The 18867-nt window shown below is 55.7% G+C and overlaps 1 protein-coding gene across 2 annotated transcripts in view; it reads left to right on the forward strand.

Annotated features, from left to right (window-relative positions):
• COL5A1 (collagen type V alpha 1 chain) overlaps positions 1 to 18867 on the forward strand; it is a 207906-nt gene that overhangs the window by 163524 nt on the left and 25515 nt on the right. For both annotated transcript variants that reach the window (XM_055350981.2, XM_055350982.2), the window contains exons 38-57: positions 1195 to 1248; positions 2131 to 2238; positions 4222 to 4311; positions 4408 to 4461; positions 5436 to 5543; positions 8411 to 8518; positions 9484 to 9537; positions 10565 to 10618; positions 10717 to 10824; positions 11671 to 11724; positions 11827 to 11934; positions 13215 to 13268; positions 14046 to 14153; positions 14831 to 14884; positions 15190 to 15243; positions 16281 to 16334; positions 17087 to 17140; positions 17965 to 18072; positions 18157 to 18210; positions 18309 to 18362. In XM_055350981.2, coding sequence (XP_055206956.2) covers positions 1195 to 1248; positions 2131 to 2238; positions 4222 to 4311; positions 4408 to 4461; positions 5436 to 5543; positions 8411 to 8518; positions 9484 to 9537; positions 10565 to 10618; positions 10717 to 10824; positions 11671 to 11724; positions 11827 to 11934; positions 13215 to 13268; positions 14046 to 14153; positions 14831 to 14884; positions 15190 to 15243; positions 16281 to 16334; positions 17087 to 17140; positions 17965 to 18072; positions 18157 to 18210; positions 18309 to 18362 — 1494 coding nt within the window. The remainder of the gene's footprint in view (positions 1 to 1194; positions 1249 to 2130; positions 2239 to 4221; positions 4312 to 4407; positions 4462 to 5435; positions 5544 to 8410; positions 8519 to 9483; positions 9538 to 10564; positions 10619 to 10716; positions 10825 to 11670; positions 11725 to 11826; positions 11935 to 13214; positions 13269 to 14045; positions 14154 to 14830; positions 14885 to 15189; positions 15244 to 16280; positions 16335 to 17086; positions 17141 to 17964; positions 18073 to 18156; positions 18211 to 18308; positions 18363 to 18867) is intronic.

Raw genomic sequence — 18867 nt, forward strand, 5'->3', positions numbered from 1 at the left:
AAAAAAAAAGAAGCTAGTCTGCTGAGGGTTCATGTGGCCCCGTGGCTTGGTGTGAGATTTTGCCTCTGACTGCTGGACAGTGAATCAGTGAGCCCAGGCCTGGGGCCGCTCACCCTCCAGCCCTAGCTTGGCCTCAGGGCCAGCCACCTTCTCCTCCAGCGTCTAGAGTTTGCCTCGAGGCCTCTGGGTAGAAGGTGTGCATGTCTCCACCAGTGTCATGTGGCACCTGCAGATGGCTTCTCGCTGGCACCTGTCATGCTCTGCAGACGTGCCTGGAAATGAAGCTTATGTTGCCTTAAGGTCATCTTTCTCCTTTGAGGGAGAGTACAGAAGTCGTGGCGACACCCACAGCCAAGCCAGGATCGTTATCTACGCGTGAGCATGCAGAGCGGGCGTGAGATATTCCCGCTGAATCAAGCTAAAAATAACGCATCCAAGCTGCCAAGTTATGAAAGCAGCTGGCCCTCGCTCTTGCCTGTTTTAAATACATGCTGAGGAGCACGCGGGCAGAGTCACCCGTCGTGCATCAGAGGCGTTCACGCCAAAGCAGGTCAGTCGTCACAGAGCCACTGCTGAGAAAAAGCCAGAGGTAGTCCTGGGTCCAGAAAGGGCACCAAGCCGACTCAGAAAAGGAGCGTTTGGTGACATGATAAAGGCGAATCGCGTCGGCCTAAAGATGCAGAGGCAGGAGAGCAGCCAGTGAGATGAGCTTATGTGGCTTCGTTACCCTTGTGAAATTAGTGCAAACGCACGGTGGCTCACGCCTGTAATCCCAGCACTTTGGGAGGCTGAGGCAGGTGGATCACGAGGTCAGGAGTTCGAGGCCAGCCTGACCAACATGGTGAAATCCTGTCTCTACTAAAAATACAAAAATTCGCCAGGTGTGATGGTGTGTGCCTGTAATCCCAGCTACCCAGGAGGGTGAGGCAGGAGAATCACTTGAACCTGGGAGGCAGAGGTTGCAGTGACCCAAGATTGAGCCACTGCACTCCAGCCTGGGTGACAGAGTGAGACTCTCCATCTGAAAAAAATAAAAATAAAAAAAAATAAGAGACATGGGCCTCTTACACAAAGTCTGGAACATCTACTATGGGGGGAAGGGAGGTGGGGGGCAAGCGTCCTGCTGAGAACAGTGCAGGGCAGGGTGGCGCAGGCCACTGCAGCACCGTCAGTGCAGTGACTGTCTCTTCACAGGGTTTCCAAGGCAAGACCGGCCCTCCAGGCCCCCCCGGCGTGGTCGGCCCTCAGGTAAGCTCCAGCCTTCCCAGATTCCATGGGTCACTCGGTGTCACTTGCCCACAGGGAAGAGGGTCCCAGCCCGGGCATCTGTTCCCTCCACGATTCTGGAGGTGCAGGTACTGCTGAGAGGTTATCTTAGGTCCTGAATGTTGGTCAGCGTGAGGCTCGCCCCACGCAGGAGCAAGCAAAGATGTGTTTGCCCTCAACACAAACCCAACACGCAGGGCAAGGAAGGCTGCCCAAGGCTCACAGGATGGCTGGGGCCAGACCTGGGCCAGCTCAGGAGCTGGGCTCATCCCTGCTGTGGGTGTCCAAGGCAGCCGAGTCCTCCTGCCACTGGTCCCTGTGGGTGTCACGGGCCTGCGATTCTAACTGCAGACCAGTGGCAGATCAGTGTCAGGGGCAGCTTAGAGCCAGGATTGATGGCTTAGAGCTGCAGAACGGGGAAGGGTCACCTTGTGTCCTAGAAAGCTCACACCTCATGTAGCGGTGAGTAAGACGTAGACCTGCTGCAGCCACAGAACTGAAGGGCATGTGGGCTCTGCCCCTGGTGTGGCTTTTCTCCCATCCTTGGCCTGTCCTGTGGCTGAATCAGCCTCCCTCAGGGCACGTCCCAGGAAGGCAGGCTTGGCCGTGCCTCCTGAAGGCGCCAGGTGGGGGAAGAGGGCCACGCGGGGCCCAGCAGATGCCAGGCAGTGAGCAGCGTGTACCAACACCCACCCTCTGGATTTTTGCCGGGAAGAGAAGGCTTGCAAAGGCACTTGGAGGTTTGGTGGGCCTGTAGCAGGCGTTAGCCTCCATGACCAGGGCTGTCCTTAGATTTAGGAAGAGATGCTCACTCCCTTGCAAGTCACTCGAAACGTTTGTGGCTGACACTGATTTTCCCCACAGGGTCCCACGGGAGAAACGGGCCCAATGGGTGAGCGTGGCCACCCTGGGCCCCCTGGACCCCCCGGTGAACAGGGGCTTCCGGGCCTTGCTGGAAAAGAAGGGACAAAGGTGAGTTTCTGGAGCCTTCTGTGTCAGCTCAGGCGTTTCCTCAGGAATCATTTTGGGACTTTGTGTTTTTCTTGCCCTTTTCTGATGAATGGGTAATTCATCAAACAGACTCTTCTCATGCCAGTTCACTCCCCAGACCACACGTTTTGCTCACTTTTCCTTGATTCGCTCCGGGAGTCGCGCTGACCTGCTCAGGGATGGGCTTGAAGGGGGAGCACAGGGGTCACCACCATCCTCCACCCTCTGCTCTCGCCCCAGCTGCCAGCCCTGCTCCCAGAAATGGATAAAAAGCTCTGGGACTTCATGTGTCCATAACACATTTAGCAGAAAGTGGTCCTTTTAAAAACCCCTCACCCCAGCCAGGTGCAGTGGCTCACGCCTGTAATCCCAGCACTTTTGGAGGCTGAGGCAGGTGGATCACTTGAGGTCAGGAAGTTGAGACCAGCCTGGCCAACATGACGAAACCCCATCTGTACTAAAAATACAGAAATTAGCTGGGTGTGGTGGTGTGCACCTGTAATCCCACCTACTTGGGAGGCTAAGGCAGGAGAATCGCTTGAACCCGGGAGGCGGAGGTTGCAGTGCACCAAGATCGTGCCAGTGCACTCCAGCCTGGTTAACACAAATGAAACTCTGTTTTTAAAAACAAAAAACACAGTGAAACCCCGTTTCTACTAAAAATACAAAAAAATTAGCTGGGCGTGGTGGCGGGCGCCTGTAGTCCCAGCTACTCGGGAGGCTGAGGCAGCAGAATGGTGTGAACCTGGGGGGCGGAGCTTGCAGTGAGCCGAGATCGCGCCACTGCACTCCAGCCTGGGCGACAGAGCGAGACTCCATCTCAAAAAAAAAAAAAAAAAAAAAAAAAAAACAGCCCTCACCCCAAGAGCCTGAGAAATTATAAAAGTGAAAAGCAAATGTGTTTTTATCCCACCTCTTGGTGCCAGCTCCAGCTGCCCCCTTTTCATATCTCCTCCCCTGGGCACCCCAGGTTCACTGGCCATAACTTGCTGTGTTAGCACAAAAATAGCCCTTCCCTTTCAGCTCTTCAATAAGGAATGCAGCAAAGGCAAGCTCTCCAGCCTGTAGGACCACAGAAGAGTAAACCTGAAAAATAATAAAGTGAAGCAAATGAAGAAATACTGAAAAAAAATCACACACCCGGGTGTGCATGTAGATATAGGAATAAATACACATGTGTACATGCACACGTGTGTGTATTCTAGACACAAAGAGAGCTCTCCGAGCTTGGAAAGGCGGCCATGGGCATTTGACCTGCTCGTTTGAAAACAGCACTGTGTTCCATGTTGGACACCAGAGAACATTTTGGAAGATATCAAAGCTTTACTGTACCTTGGGGAAAGTCGAGGCTAAGTGGTGACTTTTTTTCAGAAAATGTGGTTTCAGGCTTGAAGAAGTTCCTTAAGTGATAAGTCCATTTAGGACGATGCTTTTAATGCTGTTTTGACCGTGGATTTCTTTGTCTGAGCACGGTCTTACAAGGAGCCCCAAATCTATGGAAAAGATAGACGTGCCCTCAGCTCCCACGTGGCCCATCGTAGCCCTTAAGGGCCTTTTGAGGAAGGACCCTGGAACTCCGTGGAGCAGGGGTAGAGTCAGATTTGCACGCAGAGCCTGCCAGATGAGCGTGGCTTCCAGGTGGAGGCTCGGGCTGTGCTCCCACGTGTGGGCTGCTGAGTCCAGTCATGACTCTGAAAAGTGGCCAGGAGAAGCCCAATCCAACCCAAGTCCAGGAGTGTCTGATGAGAAGGCCCTGACCCTTGGCCTTGCTCCGGGGCTGGTGAGAGGTCTGTGTCGCTGGCTCCAGGAGAGAAGGCCCCAACCCTTGGCCTCGCTCTGGGACTGGTGAGAGGTCTGCGTTGCTGGCTCCAAGAGAGAAGGCCCCAGCCCTTGGCTTCGCTCTGGGGCTGGTGAGAGGTCTGCGTCACTGGCTCCAGGAAAGCTCATCTCTGACTCTGTTTTCAGGGTGACCCAGGCCCCGCAGGCCTCCCTGGGAAAGATGGCCCTCCAGGATTACGTGGTTTCCCTGGGGACCGAGGGCTTCCTGGTCCAGTGGTGAGTGAGAGGCCAGGTGGGGAATGAAATGGGACAGGTGCAGCCCTGGAGGCCTCTCCCCGCGTGCCCTTGACCAACCTTTTCATGGCTTTGCAGGGAGCTCTTGGACTGAAAGGCAATGAAGGGCCCCCTGGCCCACCAGGCCCTGCGGTGAGTCAAAGCCTTTGTCCCATCCTCTTTCTTGAATCCTACTCTCCAGGTCAGAAGGGGCAGTCCCCGAGAGCCCAGAGCACGCAGCTGCCCCAGACCCCCGAGGAGCCTGGGGAGGATGTGGAGGGGGGAAAATGGCCTTCGGGGAGATGCGGGCGGCACATCCCAAGCCGGCAGCCAGGATGACGAAGGGTCCCAGGGGCACACCGAGGAAAGGAGAGCGCTGGGCAGCCTGGAGGGTGGGAGGAGCCACTCTGTGTTGCCTGTGGAGCACGCTCCCTGGAGGAGCAAGGAGAAAGCCTACACGCCTATCGTGGGTCTGGGCTGGGCCAGCAGGGGAAGAAAGAGACACAGGTCTCCAGGGACTCTGAAGATGCACGCTAAAGCCAGGCTGCCCACGGCGGGGGCCCACTGGGCAGGATGGCCCTCACGATTAGGCCAGGTACCCACCCATCCGTATGCCAGCCCCCAGGCAAGGCATCCCCTAGAAAACGCACACCATGGAGGAGCACAGCAGACAGGGGAGTGGGTGCCCCATGGGCATGGGGGCCCTGGAGGGGAGGGGTTGCCCTGCAGGCATGTGGGCCCTGGAGGAGAGGGGGTGCCCCGTGGGCTCTAGAGGGAAGGGGGTGCCCCATGGACATGTGGGCCCTGGAGGAGAGAGGGTGCCCCGTGGGCGGGCCCTCAAGGGGAGGGGGTGCCAGGCTTCTAGAAGAGGGAACCCATTGAAGGCAAGCACACCACAGGGCACACTGTCAGACACCAGGGGGAGGGGCACCTGGGAGCTTGGAGTTACAGGAAGACACAGAGCCCCGAACGCTAGACCAGGTAGTCTGTGCTTGCAAAGGGCCATAGGGAGCCACTGTGGGCTCTAGAGTGAGCAGGTAAGTGGAGTGATCAGCTGGTGCTTTACAAAGTCACGACCACGCAGTCTGAGAGCCTTTGAAGCAGACTGTTTTCTTGCTCCACCTCAGGGATCTCCAGGGGAGAGAGGTCCAGCTGGAGCCGCTGGGCCCATCGGAATTCCAGGGAGACCTGGGCCCCAGGGACCCCCAGGACCGGCAGGAGAGAAAGGGGCTCCTGTAAGTACTGCCTTGGATTGGAGGAGCCCTTCCCTCAGAGATGCTGGGGTCGTTCCTTGTCCAGCCTTGTCCCTCCCCCTGTGATGTCCCCAGGGGTATTTCCTTGGGATTGGGGATGGGGTGGGGTCTTCGGCCCTCTAGGACAGAGCGTTTGTCCCATGGGAACCTGGTGACCTGCCTGAGGAGCACAGGAGGAGTCCTGGTGCCGGCCACATTCTTTCTGCCATCAGCTGAGCCAGAGGAGCCCTGTGGGATGATGTTGGGCAGGGCTCAGCCTGTCCACGCGTGCATGCTGGTGTTCCCCACATGCGTGGACAGAGGAAGGGGCCGAAGACAGTGCGCTGTGGACTTGGTCTCCGTCCAGCCTCAGTGCCACCTGTGTGGTCGGGCCACAGCTGCCCACTGTGTGAACTGTTCCCTGCTGCTGGCCCAGACCCATGGCTGGGCTTTTCATGGGAAAGGATGTTTGGAACCGGGGAGTCCTGTTTCTTGGTTGGGGGGCAGGTGTAGAGAGCAGATGTCCAGCAAAGAAGGGGCAGGGGATGGGTGGATAATGGAAAGACAAGGCGCCTTCCTCTGTGTCCAGGAAAGCCCACCTGCTGGTAAGCCCTGAATTTTGCAGGCTTTGTGAAGCCTCGGGAGTGGGGAGGAGCGTGTCTTGAGGCCACCCAGATCTTGGTCTCCAAGAAGGAGACGAGTGAGCGCCCTTCTTGCCTAGATGCTTCCTGCTAGCCTGCTTTCATGAATAACCCACAAAATGCCACTTACCGTCCAGAAGTGGTCCACCCTGACCCGTATTTGGCTTCTGCCACACAATTTTGCAGTGTCCCCTGCCTCTGCATTCAATCAGCTCTGGAGACCAATTTAATCTCAACTTCTCCTTCCCAGTACAGAGGGTCAGAATGAGCTTGAGTTCTCCAGGGGAATTGGCGGATAATCAGTGCAGACCATCTCAAATTGAGTTAGGTCTGAGTGCTGATTGTTAGAAAGCTGTTTTCTTTCTCTTTTTTTGAAATGGAGTCTTGCTGTGTCGCCCAGGCTGGAGTGCAGTGGCGCAATCTCGGCTCACTGTGACCTCCACCTCCTGGGTTCAAGCAATTCTCCTGCCTCAGCCTCCCCAGCAGCTGGGATTACAGATGTGTGCTACCACACCCGGCTACTTTTTGTACTTTTAGTAGAGACGGGGTTTCGCCATGTTGGCCAGGCTGGTCTCGAACTCCTGACCTCAAGTGATCTACCCGCCTCAGCCTCCCAAGGTGCTGGGATTACAGGCGTGAGCCACTGCGCCCGGCCAGAAACTGTGATTTTCTTGTACGTTTCACTCGCAGTGGCTCATGGGTGGCAGGAACAGCCTACATTCCCTGGGCAGGAAGTTCCCTGGAAACCACATTGGAAACATCTGGGCCATTGAGAATCTGTTCAATATATTATTGGCAATTTTGGTGACTTCTAATCATTTCCAGTGAGGCACCCAGGACATGGATCCAGCTGGATTCTGTGCCAGAAAACTGAAGCCAACTGGGCAGTCAGTGTATAGAGCGCACACAAAGTCAGCTGGAAATGGCTTGGTTCACAGTTTGAAGAGAGTAAATATTTGAGCAGAAACCTTGCAAGAGTTGCTCTATCCAGGCAGAAGCTCGTCATCCTCCCAGAATAGCTCCAGAGGGAAGGAAAGGCCAAGCAAAGGTCGGACGTCTCCGAGAACTCCCGACCTGACCAGGAATGTAGGACAGGAAGCTTCCACAAAAGCTTCACACGTGGTCTTTGCATTCTCTGGCTTAAGTAGGGTAGACATTTCTATGAATAGGAGCTCAGTTTGAGGAGCAGGACATGAATTGTGGAGGGAGGAATGGTAAGACGAAATAGTGATGGATGACTAAATCCCGGCTACGTTTAGACCAGAACATCGAATGTACATTCTCTACTCCATGTTTCCCTTCCCAATGTGCACACCCTCCTCCTGTGTATCTGTCGGAAGATAGGGATCCCTGTCTGCAGTGAGAAAATATAGGCTGCTCACAGAGTGATGTGATGGCTGGTCAAACTGAGCAAAGCAAGAACTTAAGGAGGATCATTTGAGATTACCAAGCAGGCAGTTAGGAGGAAAATGAATCAAAGTTACAAGGACAGGAAAAATAGGGTGTGCGTATGCATGCAAGCATGTCCTGTGTGTGTACCTGTGCGTGCATACTCATGTATGCATGCACATACATGTCAGTGTGCTTGTTTGTCCTTGTGTGTGCATGCATGTCCTTGTGTGTACATGTTGGTGCATATTCACACGTGTGCACATGCATGTGAGTATGCTTGTTTTGTGCACATGCATGTGTGTATACATGTGTACATAGGCATGTTCGCATGTGCATGTATGCATGTGTGTGCTTACATGTCTTCATGTGTGAGCATGTGTGTCCGTGTGTGTGTGTGTGCAGGGAGAGTGTCTGCAGAGAATGTAAAGAATCAGAAAGTTGGTGAAAGCTGGAGCTCAGGCTATCCCGGTGACTGGGCTTGGCTCCCTGTCACTAGCTTAGACAATCCACATACAGGCTCAGGAATTTGGCCGGCTGGGTTTGGATCCTGTCTCTACTGCTCACTAACTGTGCCTCAGTTTCCCCATCTGTAAAAGAGCAGCCTTTCCTAGGATGAGTGTGGATTAATTGAAGCGATGCACCAGAAGTTCATGGTCCAGGGGCGGGCTCAGAGTCGGCCCTCAGTGGCCCTGGCTGAAATCCATTAGGACTGTGGGGACGGTCACCCTCACCAACTCCCACTTCCTGCCAGCGGATCCCTCTCTTGGGTAATGAGCTGGTGGGGGGATGTTCCCAGGTTGGAGCCACATTTGACCTGAGATCTTCTGTATTCTCTAGGGCGAGAAAGGCCCACAAGGCCCAGCTGGCCGAGACGGTCTCCAGGGTCCTGTGGGGCTCCCGGGTCCAGCTGGCCCTGTGGGTCCCCCTGGAGAAGATGGAGATAAGGTAAGGCAAATCCAGAGTGACCCATGGCTGGGCCTGGCTGGGCAGACGGGTGTGAGGGAGGGTGGTGAATTTAAAGGACAGGATGCTGGCAGGTAGAGCAGCTCAGCCAGCGGAGTGATGCCGCGCCCACCCCGCAGTCCTGGCATTAGGGGATGATTTCACAGCAGCCCACTGATAAATGGTAATACACGCCATCCCTGGCATGCTCGAGGCACTTAGAAACCACACCCTCCTGTGTCATTTTGAGGTTGCCTACAACATTTGCTGTGAGTAGCCGCAGCAGAGAAAAATGCTCCCCGGTCCCCCCGAATCATTTCAAATTCCGAAACTGCGGAGCCTGGTTTAATGAGGTTTTGCTCAATATCTATTTTTAAATGTCTCCACTTGAATTATCCAGGCTCCCGTTCATTAAGAATATGCTTTATAATTCTAAAACGATGGCTGCAGGAGCTTGTATTTTATCCTTCATTTAATGCAGACAGTGAAATTTCGCTGTGCTGTAAACTTTCTATTGATGACCCCTCTCTGGGGACATTTCCGACTTTGTCACCTCTGCATGGATAATGCCTTACATCTCCGGGTGGGAGACAGCCTTGCACCAACAGGAACAACAGAGAGGATTTTAATAACTTCTTCGGCAACGTAGTAATTGAGTTGCCTGTTATTAGGTTGTCATGGTAGTGGCCCAATTTGAAAAACAGAGTAAATATTTTCAATATGACTTTTCCCACATTTTCAAGTCTACTAAAAGCCCGTCTAGCATCAGATCAAGACCTCATCCCTTTTAGCCCTTGTATTAAAAAGGAAATCAAGCTAATATATGGAAACATTTATTCATAGGAAAGTTATAGGGCCACCTGGAAAGGACACTGTTCTTAATCTCCAAGAAAAATTCATTATGGGGAACAGAAAAGGTCCAAACGGTTGTCAAGCTTTCTAACCGAATCCCCCACACCTTCCCCTAGGGAGAGATCGGGGAGCCGGGGCAGAAAGGAAGCAAGGGGGACAAAGGAGAACAGGTAAGTATTGGCACGGGGGGGCGCGGCGGCCCCCAGGTCCCGAGGGGCCTCGTCACAGGCTGTAGGCCGTGTGCCACGCGCGTTCTCTTCCAACATTGCTGATGACTAGCGGGACATGCTGTGAAAATCTCCCGTGCATGTGTGTTCCCACAACATCTGCGTGTGCACACGCATGCATATTTGGGAGTGAGTCTCTCTGTGTTAGAATGAACAGGAAGCATCCACCGGTTTTGTGAAATTAAATAAATGGAGTGTTTCTGTCCTAGAGGGCTTGGGTTCTGCAGACACACCCATTGCCCTCTGAGGTGAGGGAACCAGAATGCTCCGGCAGAGACAGCACCATTGACCAAATGCCTGTTCATTTTTCCCCTTTTTGTTTTTTCATCTGTTCAGAAATCCTAGTGTGTTCTTGCAAAAACCCCATCACTCTGCTACCAGCTCCCTCCCGATGAGTGACATGTCTTCTTATCCTGTACAGCCAGGCCTTTCCCCCAGTATGTTGATTCCTAGGCAAGCAGGATCCGTGCTCCTGGGAGGCCTGTCACAGAGGCTGTGTCCTTCCAGCTGTGGGTTGGGCTACCAGGGCCAAGGGCACCGTATCCTCCTTGCTTGCCTCCTTCCCATGGTCCCATGCAGGAGGTCTCTTGAGGATGGCACAGCAGGGGACATGGTGCTGGGTGCAAGGGCTCCAGAGGAGCTTGTGATCCTGGACCCTCACTGTTGAAGGGGGCCTCACGTGCCCCTGTTGTGGGTGCATGATGGGAGCTGAGATGACACACGGTGGTCTCGAGAGACACTGGGGGCAGCTCTTTGCCATCCAGAAATGGGCTCAGGATGGAACCAAGATCCTCATCTGCTTCCCAGAGCCTGCAGCAGGCTTGCACCGTGGTGTAAGGAACGACACATTTGGAGACTGAACTGATGATGTTGGATGCATCAGTCCCCGGGCTCAGGATGCGGTCCACCCCTCCCTCAGCCTTATCCACAATCCAAGAAGCTACCTATGTCTCTGTCTTGTTCCCCACAGGGTCCTCCTGGGCCTACAGGTCCTCAAGGCCCCATCGGACAGCCAGGCCCCTCTGTGAGTATCCATGGTCAATGACCTTCGAAAAGCCCCACACCCCCCAGAGCTGCTGGCATTGCCAGCATCCTCACCCATGGCCGTTTATTTCCCTGCAGGGAGCTGACGGCGAGCCGGGGCCTCGGGGCCAGCAGGGCCTTTTTGGGCAGAAAGGTGATGAAGGTCCCAGAGGCTTTCCTGGACCCCCTGGGCCAGTGGGGCTGCAGGTAACTGTGGGGTTCTCACCACACTGGGCTCCGCTTCTGACGCCCCCTGTGTCTTCATTGTGCTCTCTCCTCTTGTCTTTTTAAGAATGGAAAACTAAAGCCAGGCTGCAGGGGGCCTCCTGGGCCTCCTCATTCCAACTGGAAGTGCTGTAGCTTCCCAGAATTCCAGACATGCCCGCATTTACCACTCTTCAGCAGTGGCATTTATTTCTGTGCTCATTGTGGAAACTGATGATTCGTGAGAAACATAGTAGCAGTGACTTCTAAATGCACCCCCTAGAGATGACAACGATAAACATTTGGGCACGTTTCATGGCCATGCCTTTTAAATGTGTGTATTCTCATACACAGAGGCGCATATGTAATTGTATTTGGTGTTTGAAAATGAATCATGTCATAAGTCATAGAGAAAGTTTGTTCCCAGCTTTCCCCATTTTCCATCCTCCATTCCCGTTTTATGTTATGAGTGTGTTGAATGCCATTACACATGACTTTCTATTTATTTGGAAAACATGATTTTTAGTCACTGCACAGTAAGCCAGCATCTGGTGGTGACATAATTTACCCAGGCGTCCCCTGCTGGCTACTTAGGCTTTATTGTTTTATGGGATCCTGCCATAATCACCTTTGTCATAAATCTTTGCAATCTTCTCTGCTTATTTCCTCGGGCCGATTCTGAGACTGGGAACCCCGGGACGTCCTCGTGCGTAGCTATGCACAGAGAAGCACCTTCCCGGGGCTTCGGGGGCTCAGTGGTGCTGTGTGGGTGGAGGTCGTGAAAGTTGTGTGTGTGTTTGACATACACATGACAGAACAGCGCTTAACTGGGAAGTTTCCTGTTCTCAGGGTTTGCCAGGACCTCCAGGCGAGAAGGGTGAGACAGGAGACGTGGGCCAGATGGTAAGTGTGCCTGAGACTCCAAGGCCTTGCCGTACTAGCGGCTTGTGTTTTGGGGAAACGTTTGCGTTTCCTCTGGGCTCAGTGGTCTCTCCCTTTTCCTAGGGCCCCCCGGGTCCCCCTGGCCCCCGAGGACCCTCCGGAGCTCCAGGTGCTGATGGCCCACAAGGTCCCCCAGGTGGAATAGGAAACCCTGGTGCAGTGGGAGAGAAGGTGAGGCTTGTGCCTGCTCTGGTGGCAGATTTGCGGTTGTTTGAGGAGTGCGTGTGTGTGTGTCTGTGTATGTGTATGTGCGCATGCACACGCTTGTGGGGGTGCATACACATGTGTGTACCTCTCTGTGTGTACACAGAGATGAGAAGTACTCATTTCTGTGGGCGTGGCTGGTTTATTCCTATGAAAGGCATTTTGAAATGTAGGCAAATGCTTGTGAAATGGAACTGGGAACTCTGACTGTCCATTTGTGACAGCCTTTTGCAGAATTTCCAGACAATGCCCCACCAGTAAAGCCCCTGCCTCCTCCAAGACTCAGCTCTGGTGGAGATCATCTATTCCTTAAATAACTGGTGTTTCTAAGCTTGCAGTTTCCATTTCAGCCGAATTATTTTCTCCAATGGGTCCTCTCCATTTGATCTGATTGGTTTTGGAGCCCAGACTCCGTGAGCGTGATGGACCCGTGCGTGTGTGTGCCTGTGTGTGTGAGCTCATGTGTGCACATCGGTGCATGTGTGTGCCTGCATGCTGGGTGGGACAGCGCTGAGCTCTTGACTCCACATCCTTGTGCCTGCATTTGCCTGACTGCAAAAGCACCTCTCCCCATTCCCCTGGACAAGAGGGAAGACAGAGTGTACATCCATGCACTTGAGCCCCCTGTGCACCGTTTCCAGAGCTTGCTTTCTGACATCAATCAGGCCATTAAATTGGAAGACGCCTTCCACCACTGCTCATGTTTTATGATACAGAAATTAAAGAGGAATATGCCCTGCTGAGACCACAGGGTGATGGTGTGCGGCTTCTGCTCAGAGAGGCGGCGTTTTCCTTGGTGTCCCCGCCGTAGGGCGCACGTTTCTGTTCACCTGCTGCCACTGCGCATGCCCTCTTCCCTGCGTCCCTCTGGCCTGTGTCCCTGAGGACTGCGGCCTGTCCTCCTGCCTCGGCCCTGGCCATCCCCCACCTGGAGTGCCATCCTAGCCACTTACCAGCTTCTCATAGTTGCCCTCCACAACCCTTGGAGCAGCGCTCCGGGAAAGCCTTCACAGACAGTGTTGCTGGCAGTCTGGACACTCTGCCCTGTATCCATCATGTGCCTGCCATATTCCTCACGCACCTCCAATTCTGGGAGTGTGTGGGGACAGCACTCCCCAGAAACCCCTGGGTCCTGGGTGCCCAGGGGCAGGCAGACAGCAGGCAGGATTTGGCAAATGCTTGAAACCGTAGCACTGCGTTCATCGCGGTGCTCACCGCTGCCATAACCACATGCACTGTCTCCCTAGGGCGAGCCTGGCGAAGCAGGTGAGCCTGGCCTTCCGGGAGAAGGCGGCCCCCCGGTGAGTGAGCGGGCACTGCGGGAGGAGGGGGATATGGCGGAGCGGGTGTGTGGATGGGGTGCTGGGTTGGAGGCTCTGGCTCTGCCTTAGCTTTTCCATCCATGAAATGGGAGTTGTAACCCCTCTTGTGCCCATTTCATGGAATGACCGTGAACAAGGTGTGTGATGTGGGAGTAAGCATGTACACGCAGACCTAGCAATAGCTACCTGTGCCCAGTGGCCTGCAGTGACTCTACCCTCTGTAGTGTTTGCTTCTGGCCCCTTCGCGGGGCAGCTGCTGTCACCTCGTCCCCCTGGACCTTGAGGGCCAGACTAGGAATATCCAGGACTTCTCAGGCCAGATGAATGTTCACTGTGAGGCCAGCCCAAAGGTGGCTTTCAGGCCCAGGACCAGCTGGGTGGACTCGGGTCTTCTGGTTCTAGCTGCTCCCTCCCCATGAGATCCATGGAGTCTGTGGGCACCCCTTATGGTCTTCACTGACTGATGTCTGGTCCAGGAGTCGGTCCCTCCCACCCAGAGCTGAATCTCAGGCTTTGAGGGCCCCAGAAAGTGAAGGCTCCTCAGGTCCCCCTCAGGGTGCACACAGGAGCTGATTCTGCCCAGGGCTTGGGGAGCGACCTGGCAGCCAGCCCCCTGCAGGGCTCAGCAGATACTTGGAAAGGCTGGTCTGAATGGGGTGAGAAAACCGGGGAGGCCCACCGTGAACTGGCACCTGCCTTGCCCTGGGCGGCGACGTGGTTGGCTCTGAGGACTTGACACTGGCCTCTTTCCTCCAGGGACCCAAAGGAGAAAGGGGAGAGAAGGGCGAGTCAGGCCCTTCAGGTGCTGCCGGACCCCCTGGACCCAAAGGCCCTCCCGGAGATGATGGTCCCAAAGGCAGCCCTGTGAGTATTCCAGACTTGCCTCAGGGGCCCTGCAGCAGGGGCGGGGCTCTGCACTGGGATCATTCTGACTCACTGGCGGTGCACTCTGCTCTGAGAACAGCTTCAAGACCATTCCATGTGTTGGGTAATTTTTCTAGACACTAGAGGTTTTCATACCAGCTACTGAACCAAAATAGTAGAGATGAGACAGGGCGTGGACTGGAGGAGAAAGCCCTGAGTGATTCTTCTCTGTGGGCCAGGCGGCCGGCTGAGATGCACGAGTGACAGCCAGGCTTTGGGAAGTTGCCCCTGCCCTTGGCCGGCCCTGATTTTGCATCAGGAGGGGCTTCGGAGAGGCACATTCCGGAAGTCTGAAGGTCCAGGTTCTAGTTGCAGCCTGGAGCTCCCAGGAATAGACCTGTGGGCGGAACGCCTGCCCCTTGCTTGGCTCTGGAAAGCAAGAGACCAGCTGACCCCTGCCATGCCCACTGGCCGGGCTTGCTGGCTCCGGGACATGCTGCACATGGAAGGGTCTCTGGGCCATAAAGTGCAAGTGCACTGGGTTGTCGGAATTGCTGGAAAGTCTTAGGAGCTGGATGGTGGCAGGTGGCCATCTTGAGGTGGTGACATGATTGGCCGTGTGTGGTCTCAGTCAGGTTGCTGATGGCCTTGGCTGTTTCTTTCTTTCTTCCTTTCAGGGCCCAGTGGGTTTTCCTGGAGATCCCGGCCCCCCCGGAGAGCCTGGCCCCGCGGTAGGTGCTCAAGAGGGCAAAGCCACCGGATCCCCCACAATGCTGGCCTGCCTCTGCCAGCCCCATTTCCCCTCTTTCTGGTGGTTCTTTGTGATGAACTCCCATTGGGGCAGGCAATGTCCCAAAAGGCACTCGTGTTCCGGTGATCGGAGCAAGAAAACGCCTTTGACCCCACTGAGCATGCTCTGTGCTGGCACCAGAATGGATTTGGGTTTTGGGAAGGGGCTGGAGATGCATTGGGAGCTGGTGCATGAACTCAGGGTGCCATCCGGGGGTCAGCAAGGAGCTCACTTTTGTCTCCATAGGGTCAAGATGGTCCCCCTGGTGACAAAGGAGATGATGGTGAACCCGGGCAGACGGTGAGTCTACAATCTGGGCTGGCTTCCTGGTGGAGGTGTCAGTGTATTCTTGGGACCTTGCAACTTGCTTGACTCATTTCTGGGAAAAACTCCAACCTAGTTGATATTGATTCCTTTATGATATCGATTCCCTTATGATATCGATTCCCTTATGATATTGATTCCCTTACGATATTGATTCTGGACAGTGACAGAGCTCATGAACTCCCTCTGAGATGCGTGTGCTGTCTCAGTAGCAGGTTTGCAGGCAGCCCCAGGGCTTCCACGACCCACCATGGGCTCGCCTGGGAACGTCAGATCTTACCCACAGCTCTGCCTAGCAGGGCCAGTGCCTCTCCTCACCGGGCCCTTCCTGCCTTACCTTGACCCAGATCACACTGGGCGTTGCATCTGACGCTTGGCGTTGAGTGTTTTAAACACTGCTTCAAGCCCGGAATGTCTCTCGGGGATGGATCAACCCCCATGGGCCCTGGGCAGGACTGGGCCTGGAGGAGGCCCCTGAGGCCTTGCAGGTGCCCTTGCCCCACCTTGCACCCAGCCTGGCCAAGCGCGGGGGACTGCGGACCTGAGGGCAAAGGCCATGTCACTGAGTTGAGAGGAGCGTCCACTCAGAGAAGGGGTTAGGGATCTAGCCTCGGGCTGGATTTCCCTGACAGACACCCCCAGTCCACCACTTCCCGGCCTGTGTCCTGGGACGATTCTTGTCCCCCCTTCTGTGAAAGGGGATGCCAGTGCCTCGTCCCTGCCCAGGTTGTGGTGGGGACCGAACCGTCATTGTGTATCAAGAGTCAGCACTGTGAGTGGGGAAGTTCTCTTCCAAAATGCAGAAAACCCGCAGGATGGGAGTTGGGGTTCCTTACACTGTCACAGCCCGGGTGCGACACTGTCTTAGGACCCTCTGTGCTAGCCCCAAAAGAAGAGAGAGGCAGCTGCAGGGCTGGCCGAGGAGAAAAGAGACTGAAATCTCCGTGTGTTTTGCCTCAATTGAGTCTAACGGGCCCCAATTCCTCACACTCTGTTCTTTCTCCCAATACCAGGGATCCCCCGGCCCTACTGGTGAACCAGGTCCATCGGGGCCTCCAGGAAAAAGGGTAAATAATTCTGCAGGCACATCCTTGCTGTCAGCTCCCTGCATGAAGCACCCCCGCCCCTCCCCGTCACCTTTGCTTGGGCCCTGGGTGCTCTAAGCTGCACTGATGAGGAAGGGCTCGGGTGTGGCATGTTCTCCACTTAGCCTCGGCCACATCATCACAAAATCACAGGCTTGCCAGGTCGACGCAGCTGCTCCTTTTAGGACAGGCCGCCTGCTGACACGGTCAGTGATATCCATCATGGGAGAAAGACACCCGCAAAGCTGCAAAAGTCCTTTTCCCCTGGCTTAGGTTTTACTGAAAAGCCAGAACAAATGAGAAGGCATCTTTTGTAGATTGAATGGCCCAGCCACTTGCTGGTGATGCAGTAAACAGCTGCCTGGTGCATCCAGGATGGAGGCCACACACAACTCGAGGCGTGCACTGCGCCTCCCCACGTGGCCTGAGAGGCCTTTACCTGGGACTGGAGTCCATAGGACTCATGCTGAGGACCCGTGTCACTGCGGGTGGCCTGGGAGCAGCCTCCATGACCCTGCACCCCTGCCCTGCAGCCCAGCACACCCTGAGCACCTGCACCCGAGCTCGTCCCTCCGCCCCTGCAGGCCACACACACACACCCTGAGCGCCTGCACCCGAGCTCGTCCCTCCGCCCCTGCAGGCCACACACACACACCCTGAGCGCCTGCACCCGAGCTCGTCCCTCCACCCTGGCAGGCCACACTCACCACCTGCTGTTCTCTTGCTTCTTTCAGGGTCCCCCAGGCCCCGCAGGCCCCGAAGGCAGACAGGGAGAGAAAGGGGCCAAGGTAACGTGTTTTGGAGCCAGGCTGTGACCGCGTAGACCTCCCCCAGGGGAGCCCAGAGGGTGGGGAGTGGACAAGCATGTGGGCAGAGACGTCCATGGAGGCCGAGAGTGGCTGCCCCAGGGGCACCTGGCTCATGGCCTACCTGGGGAGGAGACCTGGTTCTCTCTCAAGGAGGCAGCCAAGTGGTGGCCACAAGACTGGGGCCGTCTGCCTTGCCCGCCTGAGGGAGGAGGCGGGTGGTGCGTGCGGGATTCAGGGAGCCCAAGGCTGAGTAGTTATGTCCCCCGGAGCCCTGCGACCTCATGCCTGGTCTTTGAGTCGGCCAGACCTGAGCCGCCTACCTCTGAAGTGGACCGTGTCCGATGGTGACCGTGTCCGCTGCGGGGCCCATGCAGAAGATGGGACGCTGTCACCCATGCAGTTGGCTTGGGGCCTGGCCCGGAGCACATGGGAGGCTATTCTGTCAGTGAGGTGATGGCGGCCCAGCCTGGCACTGTCTGCCTCCCTCCTGGAGGCGCCTGTCGTTAAGGAGACGGGAAGTTGTGCGGTTCCATCCCTGCTCGGGCAGTGGCGCTGTGACACCCGGTCTGTGGTCGGCGCAGTCAGCGGAGATGGGATCCCTGCTGGCCGGGGAGGTGATCGGGATGGAGACTTGTCCAGGGCAGCTTCCACAGGCAATGAAATGTGGAGAATTAGGGCAACCCCGGATATGGGGTCACCTGGGACTCTTCCGGAGGTGCCCAGGGTTTCTGAGCAGTGGTCCTGGGCCAGGGTGCCTGGAGCCTAGAGCTCCGGACCTCATTCTGCCCTCCGCCGCCCTGCAGGGAGAAGCCGGCTTGGAAGGCCCTCCTGGGAAGACTGGCCCCATCGGCCCCCAGGGGGCCCCTGGGAAGCCCGGACCGGATGGCCTTCGAGGGATCCCTGGCCCTGTGGTGAGTAGGCTGTGAGGGGCGGAGGGGTTGCCGAGTGGAGGGACGGAGGACCAGCAACTCATGCAGAGCGTCTCTGTGTTTCAGGGAGAACAAGGTCTCCCAGGATCCCCAGGCCCGGACGGTCCCCCCGGCCCCATGGTGAGTCACATTCCTCATGGTGAGCATAGGGGGTGGGATGAGTTTGCCACCCAAAACCCCTAGGATGAGGACTCTGATCCCTCTGCCTCCTCCCACAGGGTCCCCCAGGACTTCCCGGCCTCAAAGGAGATTCTGGTCCCAAAGGTGAAAAGGTAAGAGGGGCCTCCCTGCCCCAGCAATTGTGACTCGGGGCCTTCAAATTTGTGGCCGTGGGTCTCAAACTCAACAAGCTCTTGATCTGTCACCTAAATGTGACAAGCACCTGCTGCAGGCTGGTGGTGGGGACCCTGAGGGGTGACAAAGGAAAATAGACACGCTGTGTTTGAGGCTTGGCCCCTGCCTCTGGGGGGTCCTGAGCAGCTCGGGGGATCCCGGAGGCCCCTGCGGTATTGACGGAGAACCTTCCGGCTAGGCACAGAGGCCCCGGCTGACGGGTGTCCAGGATCCCAGGTTGCTGCTCTCCCTGGGCTGGGCGGCCCCAGATCCTTCCCGCAGGAGGTGTGAGGACATTTCTGCAGTGGGAGCAAAGCCCTTTTATTTTTCTAACTGCTGGGAATTAATTGTTTTCCACTTGCATTGATTTATTTACAAACATAAAAGGTACTCAGGAGTGAGATGGTTGTATATGAAGCAGAAGGCAGTGAGGGCCCTCTCATT

This window comes from Gorilla gorilla, chromosome 13, assembly GCF_029281585.2.
Source record: "Gorilla gorilla gorilla isolate KB3781 chromosome 13, NHGRI_mGorGor1-v2.1_pri, whole genome shotgun sequence".
NCBI lineage: Eukaryota > Metazoa > Chordata > Mammalia > Primates > Hominidae > Gorilla > Gorilla gorilla.